The 12,667-nt window shown below is 27.3% G+C and overlaps 1 protein-coding gene across 1 annotated transcript; it reads right to left on the reverse strand.

Annotated features, from left to right (window-relative positions):
• Positions 1-10,228: 10,228 nt before the first annotated feature.
• Positions 10,229-12,422, reverse strand: LOC130671118 (uncharacterized). The gene is made up of 2 exons (XM_057474827.1): positions 11,613-12,422; positions 10,229-11,534 (listed from the first exon to the last, which is right to left on the reverse strand). The coding sequence occupies exons 1-2, from the start codon at positions 12,033-12,035 to the stop codon at positions 10,755-10,757; spliced, it is 1,203 nt and encodes a 400-aa protein (XP_057330810.1). The 5' UTR covers positions 12,036-12,422; the 3' UTR covers positions 10,229-10,754.
• Positions 12,423-12,667: the final 245 nt, after the last annotated feature.

Raw genomic sequence — 12,667 nt, forward strand, 5'->3', positions numbered from 1 at the left:
TCACTTACAATCCTCATTTCCAATACAACTCAACTCTACTCTCTTATATATATATATATATATCCTTTGTATTTGCTATCACTCTACATATATTTGTTATTGAGAATAGTGGGAGTTGGGATGCTAGCGGTGGTATCTCTTTTATGTAGTGGTGGTAATTCTGATTACTCGGTGGGGATGAGATTAACTTACGTACCATCACGGTGGAGGGATTTCCCTCCCCACCCTTTTTTAAATCATTTACTCGTCTGCACTCCGTTAGATGTAATACTACTAAACATTATCCAATAAAAATAAATACTATACACTGTATTTTATTAATTATAAGACTATTATGTGGGATAAGATAGACTTTATCAATTAGTTTGGTTTCTTTTTGAATTACAGAAAAAGTTTGCAACTGCGTATCTGAGTAAATTTAGCCTGTACTGGGAGGTTACCGAGACGTTGGATGAGGGAAAGCGCGTTTTACGATCTGTGGTATATGTAGGGGAGGTATAGAACAAGGTGGATGCGTCAGGTCGCATTACTGATGAGTCTACTTGGGTATTTGGATGAAGTAAATTAAACTTATGTACTATGACACTTCAGACATATGACTCAATAAATTTATGGATGATATTCTCTTTTAGTAGCCGATGCTATGACATTTTGTGGTTATTGACATATTGTAATACTCATAATAAAATTATTGGAGTATATGAGAATAGTTCGGACTTACGGAATATTTGTTAAATTTCGAATTAATTTTAGAGTTTTCGAATTATTTGAAACTACGAGTAATTTGTAAAGCTTCAAATTACCCGTAAATTTTTTTTTTAGCGACTTAAAATTTTAATAGTTTTTCCAAAAAATTCAAATTTTTGTCGAAGATAATTAGAACTCAGATACGAATCTACAAAAAATTTATTTTTGGTTACTTTAAAAAATTAAGCTCTGCATGACAAAAATTAAAAATTTGAAAACTGATCGAATTTTTTCGATTCGAATCGAATAAATCGAAAAGTTACGAATAATTCGAAAAATTTCGAATCATTGGAAGTTGCAAATAATTCGGAAATTCAAATTATTCAATTCAAACACGATTCGCATGCCTTTAAAAATTATATAGACTTAATTATACCGTCAATTTGCTGAGTCATTGCCTTAAAAAAATTATTCAAAGCAATATGCATAAAATTGTATAGTACTCATGTAACCCGCTACTTTATTGAATGATTTTTAAAAATAATTTGAAAGAATTTAAGTGTTAAGAAAATAATTTTAAAAAAATAATCATGTTGTTATCTACCTATGTATCATTATGATAATTAAAAAAATTTCTAATGTAACAATTAAACAATGAGTGCCCGTGTAAAAAAAAAAAAGTTCAAAAAAGGTTAAAAAAGTCTTGACTGTTCTAAACTTCAAAACGTGCGCAATGACGGACTTTTTTTAAACGATTTTTAAACTTTTGAAAATACACAGATAAAAACAATTCACTTCATACTACGAGTTAAAATTTTTCAGTGCAAAATCCGTTTAGAAAAAAGTGATTACTGAACGTTTTTCATTTTAGGATATCTTAACAATATTAGGATACTTATGAAGGGAAGCCTACGGTTTCTGTGGCGTCACCAAATGATTGCGAATTCTTGTAAAACTCAACGAAATAAGACTTTTTTTCAAATAGCTGTAACTTCTTCAAAAATGGACTAATTTAGACGTTTTTTTTTTTCAAAATTTTCATCTTTAAACGCAATTTCCGGAAAAAAATTCAAAAAATTGAAGATGTTAAAATCTATGAAATGTTTCACTTTTTTTTAAAAAATCGCATAAGAAAGTCTTATTTCGTCGAGTTCTACAAGAATTCGCGGTCATTTAACGGCGCCACGGAAACCGTAGAATCCCTTTTATTAATTTTTCTCTTGAATTTTCAAGTTCAAAAAACCGCTTCGCGTTTGAAGTGTGCAATTTAATTATTAATCAAAATTTTCTGATTATAATTTATATACATTTACGTACAGGTGTAATTATATCTTTGGAATAGCCTGTATTTCTTTTGGTTAAATAATTAAATTAATTAACGGCGCAGTTCCATACAGATTTTAATCTAAAATTTTGGCTGTGAATTTTAAATTTATTAGGAAGTTAAAAAATTTAAAAAACATCAGACTGTAATAGAATTGTTGTGATAACATTTGAGAATTAATAATAAATAAACAGCTTTTATTTTATAAAAAGTAAAATATATGTTTTTAAGCTCTAGGTATTTAAAAGTTTATTTAAAAAATTTTCATCATGATCTGCGAACAAAGAATTTATGTATAGAATATGTTTTAAGCGCCAGAAACAAAATAACCGATTTGGAAGATCAAGGCTATCAACGACTTGATCTTGAGGTCTTCGGCATATTCCTCCTCATACACTTGGTGCGACCTTGATGGTTACACACACACATGCACACATAACAAGATGCTGTGTGTAATGCAGACTAAAGTTGGCCAATTTTTCGTCCATCTGAACAAAAGATTATTTTCGCTCAACTATTTCAAATTTACTGTTTTCATTTCTTACACTTTGTCTTTATAATTCAACGTAACGTAATGTTACGTATTTATAGAACTTATATTTTTATACACTGTCTTCATCGTCATATGAATCTTCAATACAAAATAAAAAGACGTAATTTTCTATTTTTAATTACAACTTTTCGATAAAAATTTTATTCGTTAATTCAACTGATTAATTATAAATTTTCCAATAAAAATATATCATTTAATTTAACTGCCGTATTTTAGCCGATGACGTAATAAATTCAAATAATGGACAATTTTATTTGATAAATTTTAACAGTCGAATCGTTTATTTGAGAAACTCCATAAGTCGTGTTTTTTTCGAAATTTGGATTTTTGCATTTTTGGATTCTTTGGATGTTCCTCAATAGAAATCAATCAAAATATGCATCAAATCAGCGTTTAAAAAAAATTAACGGGATGACAGCAATTTCATTTAATTGAGAAATCCCATAAGTCAATGACTCAAATAAACATATGCAGTTTTACAGAAATATCCCCCATGAAAAAAATTTATAAAAAAAATATATTTTTTATATATTAAAAATACATAAATAATATATAAATATATATAAAATATGTATAAAAAATATATTTTAAATAGCTAACTTTTGGCCGATTTTCGTATATATTTTATATATTTTAAATATATTAAAAATATATCTTAAAATGTATAAAAAATACATGTATAAAAATATACAAAAAATATATTTTTTATACATATTTTATATATATTTATATATTTTTTATGTATTTTCAATATATTTTTTTTATAAATTTTTTTCATGGGGGATATATTTTTTTTATTTATTTAAAATTCGCGCTTTTTTTGAAAATTAATTTCAAATGTTGTTTTACTGTTGACTGTTATATGACTAATTAAAATGTTTAAATTAATTATAATTTTTTGTAATTTCTGAGTTTCAGAGTTCAAATACATATTCAATACTTCATTTTATCAGTGTTATAAATAATTTGAGTGGAAACATTTAAAAAAACAATGATTTTATAACTTTTTTTCCGTTTGGTTGAGAAACCCCATAAGTCAATCAACTTTAAATAATTTTTTCAAGTCGTTTCAATTAAAAATTTGAATTTTTCTTGTTTGAATCTTTTTCAGAGACCCAACATTATTGTCTTCAATTATTCATTTATTATTCAAATGTCAAGTTTTTCCAAAAAAATGTTTTTTGTCTTTCCTGAAAAATTTTGTTTCCTTGACTTATGATGTTTCTCAAATAAACGATTCAATCGCGCAATTAATTTATTGCTTTATTTTCTACTCAACACTTAAATTTTAAAAATAAACAATTAAACTAATAAGTTGTAAGTAATAAGTAATAAATAATTACTATGACTCTAACGTTTAAATAATTAGTGATCGAGAGTAAAAAAGTTAAGTCAATGGAAAATTATTGCGTGTACTTGCAATCACGATTATTACACCTGAACGTCACTATTACTTATTAAAGCTGCGTAAACTTTCACCGTATTATCATACCCATACAAATAACAATAATCCACTGTACAAATATTAAATTCAATAATTTATGTACATATTTTTTGTTAAAAAAATATTTATTATAAAAATGAAAAAAAATAACTAATAATAATAATAATAATATTGCTGTTCATAAATTAATATAAATATATAATTTTGTTTATTAATAAAATAACCGATTAAATTAATGACCTCAAATGACCTTCAGTCATCGACCAGGTCACGATCGAGGTGATTGCCCTGATGAGGGACGTAAGAATAAAATTGTGAAATCGTATAAATAATTGTTATGATGATTCATCGTTAACACCCAGTTGCGAAAGTTTAACTAATGTATACAAGTTTATTGTACTAATGTTGTTATATATATGTATATATAAATATATTTATATGTGATGCTATATATCACACAAAGAGTTGACGGTCTTTTAAACGGTGTAACAGAGAAGTAATGGACACTAAAAAAAAAAAAAAAAAATTGTTTGGTCAGAAATTTTACACATCGTAACACTTGGCGCTTCATCATCTCGAGTTCATTGACCAATGGCCAGTTAGTAAAAGCTTTCATATTTCGATAATTTCAAAATCTACCGGCTAATCTCTTAGTCGGTAATTAAATAAATTTATTAATTAATTAATAATTATCATTAAATATCTGCAGTTAAAGTCGTAATTATTTTATCTTGACAAACTTGAATTAAATTTTTTTTTTATTTTCATTGTCGAGTATTGCTTATTATTAAGGACAAGATTTTTGCCTTATCTTCGAAATGCATGGTTCAAATGTTTAATATTACGGCGAAAATATTGGTTTTATAAAAAAACTTTTTAAACAAAAGTTGTAGGAAATTTATTTTTATAAAAAAAATGTCTCTTATGATTTTTTCATACGACCAATATATTCACCGTTATTCTAAAATTGAGATTCATAATGAATCATTCAAATTTTTGTTAATTATGAATCTTAATTTTGAAATTACGGTGAAAATATTAGTCGTATAAAAAATCATAAGAGACATTTTCTCTAGAAAATAAAATTTCCTACAACTTTTATTTGACTAATTTTTTTATACGGCCAAGATTTCCACTGTAATTCCAAAATTAAGATTCATAATTAACAAAAATTTGAATAATTCATTATGAATCTCAATTTTAGAATTACGGTGAAAATATTGGTCGTATGAAAAAATCATAGGAGACATTTTTTTATAAAAATAAATTTCCTACAACTTTTATTTGAAAAATTTTTTTTATACGGCCAATATTTCCACTGTAATTCCAAAATTTGTAACCATTAATCATTAACTGTTATTTTTAAATAAAAGCAAAAATCCTGGCCCTAATTATTTATATCTACATATATGTGTATGGGTATATTGATATCAATGTGATAAGATTTTATTGGAGAGTTAGACAGACCGGATCTTGACATGTAGACTTTTTTAAAATCACTTAGTATATTTTTAATAATAAATATATGTATATGTATATGTGTATATATAGATATGTATGAAAGACTGGGAGCCTACTTGGCTCGTGGACGGTACTTTCATCGACCGAGTGAAAGCAATATGAAAGTGCTTGATTGCAAAGTAGAAAGGTGAAATGTACGATAAAAAGACGAACGCCGTTACGTGCGTGTATATTGCTCGAATAATATGACGCTCGACCCATTTGTATTATTATAAGTTTCCCGAGCGTGCAAAGGATACATACTAAATTTATGCCGTTAGGCCCTTGACCCTTACGTTACTTTTGTTGCTGTAACTTTTATTATTATTGATACGATATACAATCGAATTCATAATCGAAATTTAAAAAAAACCTGTTTCATATATATTATATATATATATATATAGAAGGCTTCAGATAATTTATTCATGTAGATTTGATGTATATTAAGTTATATATTTATATTGTTGTGTGTAATGGAATTTTTTGATCATTTGGAAAAAGAAATTGATTTTATTTATTACGGATTTTTGATATTTTATTGGGTGGAGATTTTTGTTCAAAAATTTTTTTTTAGTTGTGGATATGAAAGGATTTATTTTTTTTGTGATTAGAAAGAGTTGTACTTAAAATAAAATATATTTTCTTTACAATAGAGCGATCTATGGCTTTCTATACAGAGGATTTTTAAATAAATTGAACGGAACTATTTCAATTTTTTTTATTGTTTGCTGTTACTTATACTTTCTATAATATTTTAATAAACAATATTTAATGGAGTTAAATTTTCATTTTAATTCCATTCGATTCTCTACTGATTTTAGTTTAATGCATGACTAAAAATTAATAAGTGATAAATAGATCATTGGATTTTTTAATTTCAAAAATAATTAGTATGATAATGATCTTTTTTTTGTATATTTATTGAAAGGTTAAGTTAAGAATTTGAGAAAAAATAAAGAAATTTTTTTTTTAACCAATAAATGAAAATACACGGAAGAAATTATTGTTGTTTGAAATGCTATGGTGTCATAGTAGGGTCGGACCATATTGGACACCTGACGGAAACTGAAACATACATGCAAAAATTACTATCATAGTAAAATTTTCAATGGTTACAGTGATTTTTGCATGCGTTTATTTCAATTTCCGACAATAGTCCGGCATTACCATGACACCATAGCATTTAAATATGAATAATTTCCCCGTGTAAGATTACCCTATCAAAAAAATCCATATAGGATTTCTATGTGGGTTCTTATATGGCGTTTACGGATGGATTCCCATATTGTTTCCTATAGGAATCCAGTATAGATCCCGATATAGATTCTCACATGGGTTCCTATGGAAATCCACACCATGCCAAATCCATATGGGAATCTAGTATGGATTCCTATGTGGATTTCTACCCTTGGAAATCTGCACCATGTCGAAGTTTATATGGGAATCCAGCCTAGATTCCTATGTGGGTTCCCACATAGCATTTTCAGATGGATTCCCATATGTTTTTTTATAGGAATCCAGTATAGATCTCGATATAGATTCTCGCATGGGTTCCTATGGAAATCCATATCATGCCAAATTCGTATGAGAATCTACTATTGATTCCTATGTGGATTTCTACCTCGATTCTCTATGGAAATCTGCACCATGTCAAAGTTCATATGGGAATTTTGTATGGACTAGGAATTAGAAAAATTAATAAAAAGCGTCACGTTATTGATACAAATACCACAAAATGTATCAAGTTTCTGTATGGGAATCCAAGTACCGACAATTTCCTGTGGATTTTTCATATGGGGATCAAGATACCCATGGTTTCCTACATGGATTCTTATATAAATCCATACTTTCCTATATGGGTTCCCATGCAATCCTACATGGATTTTTTCGATAGGGTAATAAGAAATTTTGAAATATATTCATTGTATATATCCTTATTATTCTCATAATTTCTATAGATCATTATCATTGACTTTTTAAAATTTATCAATAGATCAAGAGAAAAAGTATCAATATAAATTTTTTATAAATTTATAATATTATTCTTAATCTCAACAGCAAACTCTAAACTCATTTATATACAAACTATTATTTCCTATTTATTATTTTTTGTTATAATTATTGATGTTAATAATTATCGTGTATGCATAATACGGATCATTAGATAATACATTAGTCAGAAAAGTTCCGGTATATATATAGACATATATTACAAATGAAAACGTCACTTGACATAGCAATGATACGTATCATCCGTGCCTTATCATCATAACGTTTGTGACAACATTTCGTCTTATTTGTTATTCACTTATATACATATATATATAACTTGTGACTCAATGTCTTTATGATTATTATATATAATATATATTACTAATAAATCATAGGTCATTTGATTTTACTTTTATTTTAAAACAAAATAATAATTGAAACTTACGAGATTTGTTGATTAAAATTGAATAGTCAAATAATTATTTAATATTCAGTAAAAAAAAAAATTATACTTTTAGAGGCCAGGTTTTTAAAATTCTTATACATTAAGCGTTACAATATAAAATAAATGTCAATGAACTGACCAACTTTCTTTTGAAAGACGCGTAACAATTTCCCGCTAATCCAATTTAAAATTTGATTGTCATTAAAATGCACTACAGTGTAATAATAATGATAAATTATTCAAAAAAAAAATTTATTCATATCTACTAGTTCCGTAATTATATTATTTAATTATTTATGTTAAGTTATTTATTATAAATTATTCGTATGAATAAAATTAATTTGAGTTTTTGATGTCAATTTTTTTTTGTATATTTAAATTAGTTTAGTTATGATGAGTAAAAATAGAGTAATAAATAAATCAAGATCAAGACAGGAAATATTTCCCAGAGAAAGTACAGAACTACTTATTCGTCTAGTTTGTAACACGCGAAATTTTTTTTTTTTTTTATTAACTTTAAATCTCTTTGTCGGGCTGCTAAATTTCTTTTTACCTGACATCATACAATTTTTAATTGATATATTACCCGTGTAAATAAAAAAAATCGGTTTAAAAATTTTCAAAAAATTGTCAACCATTGAATTTTTATGATCGTAAGTTAGTAAATAATTAACAATTTTTTTATTTTTTCTGTCAATGAATCGATTACAAAAAAAATGCACATGTAGAAAATTAAAAAAACTATAAGTGCAATTTTTTCAAATACTTTTTTTTTTATAATTTACCGTTTTTAAAAAAATTCAAAAATCATAAGGATCCTAAAGTTAGTAGACAACTATCAATTTTTTTGTTTCACGAATCTATTAAAAACAAAAAAATAAAAACTAAAAAAATGCACATGTAGAAAATGAAAAAATTTGTACGTGCTATTTAAAAATTTTTTTTTTTCTTATAATTTATGGTTTTTAAAAAAATCCAAAAATTATTAGGTGTCGGCTAAATTCAGTATCATGAATTTTTAAATTTTGAGTTTGAATTTTTTGAAATTTTGTTATAAAATGAGCATGTAGTTTTTGATGCATAAAAAATCAGACTAAAATCAATAAAGATTTAAAAAATTCAAAATTTTGTTTGCTTTTTGATAACGCAAAAAAAAAAAGTTTTGTTTTTGATTTTATTCAAAAATAATTTATTCCAGAGTAGTGATGCGAAATGACCGTAATTTTTTCGGTCTGATCACAAGAAATCGAATGTCAATTGCTGATTAACTGACATTAATTTTTGTTTTTTTAAAATCAAATTAACGATAGACTTATGATCCTGAAGTTCGCAGACAATTAGCAATTTTCGGATTTTTTTTTTCAACAAATCAATTACAAAAAAACAAAAAATAAAAAAATGCATATGCAGAAAATTTTAAAAACTACAGGTGCAATTTTTTCAATATTTTTTTTTTATAATTTACTGTTTAAAAAAAAATCAAAAAATTATTAGACGTCGGCTAACTTCAGTATCATGATAGACTTTCCATTAATAAAAAAAGTGGCCAGTGGTCAATTTTTTTTTGACAATTTTCCTACAATTTCTCAGCTTTACAAAATTACCGTCAGTTAAAATATCCACGGTAACTAAATCATTTATTATCTCAAAAAATGATGAATTATTTGAAATTGTGAATTTCAAATTTTCACTGTAATGAAAATTTTTTATTACCCGGATATGATTATAATTATTATTATTATATATTTGTTTATAAGAATAAACAAAGAATCAATAAAAGAGACGAGCTGTGTAAATGTATAATAGTGACCTTGGTAATTGTTGAGCCTTTTAATCAGGGCCGATCTGAGTCCATGATGGAAACAGAGACCTCGAGAGTGCACTACGAGTCACGATGACGCTATAATCTCCCTCTTTCATGTTAAACAAAAAAAAAATATATATATATAAGTAAAAAAATAAATAACATTTAAAATTGCATACGTATACATAAAACTTAACAGGGAAGGACGTGGATAAGTCTCCATATATTCTGTGACAATTCAAGGTGATAAAAATGCATCCGTATCTGCAGTATACACACGCACATATATGCAAGTATGTATACATATATGTATATATGTACGTGCAATTCGATTATATTGAAGGACAACAAGAAGTCAAGGAACGATAAACACAATGATAATGTAATTATTATTGATTACAATAATTTTTATTTGCGTCGAAATTTTTTTTAAATTCAACTTTTCTCATGCTGATTTAAAAAAAAAATTGTTTTATTTTTCTTTAATTTATGACTTAAATATTTATAATTTTATAAGTAAAATCTTTCCGTATACAAATAGTATATTGCATAGTTAGGTTACTAAGATAGTCTTTATGTGGTGAGTGCAATGTTTTCAGCACGAGTCGTAGGGTCACATGCACGGGCCGGAGGCCCGTGTTGTGGCCCGGAGACGTGTGCTGAAATCATTGCACTCGCCGGATAAAGACTATCTGAGTAACCTACTATGCACTATATTTTATTCAACAATTGCCTGATTTTCGCGATTTATGACAATTTGCGATGCGAAGTCTGAGGCTGTTTAGCGACACGGTGCATCCCCGAAATTACAATAAACCATCGACTTTAAAAAAATGTCAATTTTTCCAAAAATTAATTTATTGTTATTTTGTATTAAGCAATTTATTATTATTTATTTATTTTTTGACAATGAATTTTAATTATTTTGAAGGTTACATGACATAACAGTACATAGTATAAAAAATAATGGATTTTAGATATTTTATTTGACAAATTATAATGCTAATTTTCTTTCACGTAAGTGTTATTGATAGTAACAGTACAATTTTCAAATTTAAAAATTGGTGCATTCATTGAAGATGAAACGGCTGCTGAGGAAGAAGTTGGTCCAACATTGATGACTGTATTAACTTTTTGCTGTTGGATTACTTTACTCGTGTGTATATCATCATCTTCTGTCCGTGAAGTCGATGGTACAACTACTGGATCCATTTTTTGCCGTATAGCTACTTGACTCGCATGCATTTCATAATTTTTTTTTTGTGACGTAGAAGGTAAATTGACAGCAGATTCAATAATGTTCCCAATTCTGGCTTTATTTTTAACAGATTCTTCAACATATCCTTCTGCAATTGCTGCTGACTTCCAGTCACCAAGACGTTTCAAAGTTGTTATATTAGCTCCAGCATCAGCAACTAAAGTTGCTGAGCTTCGTCGAAATGTATGTCCGGTATATGATGATGGATTTTTTAATCCTAAATAGGTTGCTATTTGTTGTGGTATTTTCGCAAATGTATTTATGCCAATAACTTGGTTAATACATGCACCATTCCGATAAGCCATGAAAAATCGATCTTTGGTAGTTTTTTTGGGACGTAAAGCAATGTACTTTTTGACAATGCGGCTGAATTCTCCACCAATTGTAAAAAACTTTTCGCGTTTACATTTTTTATTGTAAATCCTAACAACAAGGAGATCTCCTTCTGATTTAATATCACTAAACTTCAGATCAGTTATTTCAGATTTTCGACATGCGCCACTAATTCCAATAATTAATGCAACCTGCAAATAATGATTTATAGTTTTGTTAAATACCTTGAATAATGTACATTAATGTACATTATAATTTATCATTTTTACCTTTTTATGTAGATATTCCTTATCAGGAGCATTTGATAGAAATTGATTAATTTGATCAGGTGTCAAGACATTGGCTTTCTTACAAACATGTCCTTCTGATTTTCTCTTTAACAAAGCAGTTAAAGTAGCATACCTGCCAATGTCAACTTTTTCCTTGAGGTTAATCATAGTTTTCAACATTGAGTAAATTGACCACATACTAGTTGGCGCATAATTTTCAGCCAATTTTTTAAAATACGCCAATAGTATCGATTCTGATGCCGACTTAGTTTTATGTTCGTTTCTCCAATCATTAAATTTATCATATGCTTTCTCATATAATCTCTTCGACGCTGGTAGTATGTCCTCTTGGGCTTCTTCAGCAGCTTGACGTAAATCTGGAGGAGTAATGAATGACACTAACTCATAACCTTCAGAATTCATATTTGACTGATTTTATATTCACTCAGATGTTTTTATTATTAATTCAAATATTAATTAATTAAAAAAATACAACGACAACCATGTGATACAGCACTCTACATCTGATGAGTTGAAGTAGCCATATTTAGTGTACTAGCCGTTCAACTTAAATTTTGACTAAAAACTTTAAGTTGTTCAACGAGTTCTTATGATGCTTAATAGATGGAGCTGACATAAAAATCTTGAGACGCGTGGTGAAAAGTCATTTCACCACTCACGTTTCACAACGCCGGTGGAAGTCGAGGACATCTACTTTGACTTTACTCAACTTCTTTGCACCGGTCGATAAACAGCCATTTAGGGTTCGCAACGCAGACGTCATAAAGCGCGCATATCAGGCCGGCGTTGAATAAAATAATTTATAAATTTTGATTAATTGATTAATTATGTTTGGCGACATCAAATTTAATTATCGGTTGTTACTTAAAATTTATGAGTTAAGAGGCGGATGGGGGGGGGGGGAGGCACTAGAGTGACTGCTTAATAAAAAGAAAATTTTGGGAATTTTTTTAAAGAAAGCTATTGCATAGAATATTTTAATGTTTTTAGGATATATTTGTGGATATAGAATGAATATATGATAAAAATTTTGG

This window comes from Microplitis mediator, chromosome 7, assembly GCF_029852145.1.
Source record: "Microplitis mediator isolate UGA2020A chromosome 7, iyMicMedi2.1, whole genome shotgun sequence".
Lineage (NCBI taxonomy): Eukaryota > Metazoa > Arthropoda > Insecta > Hymenoptera > Braconidae > Microplitis > Microplitis mediator.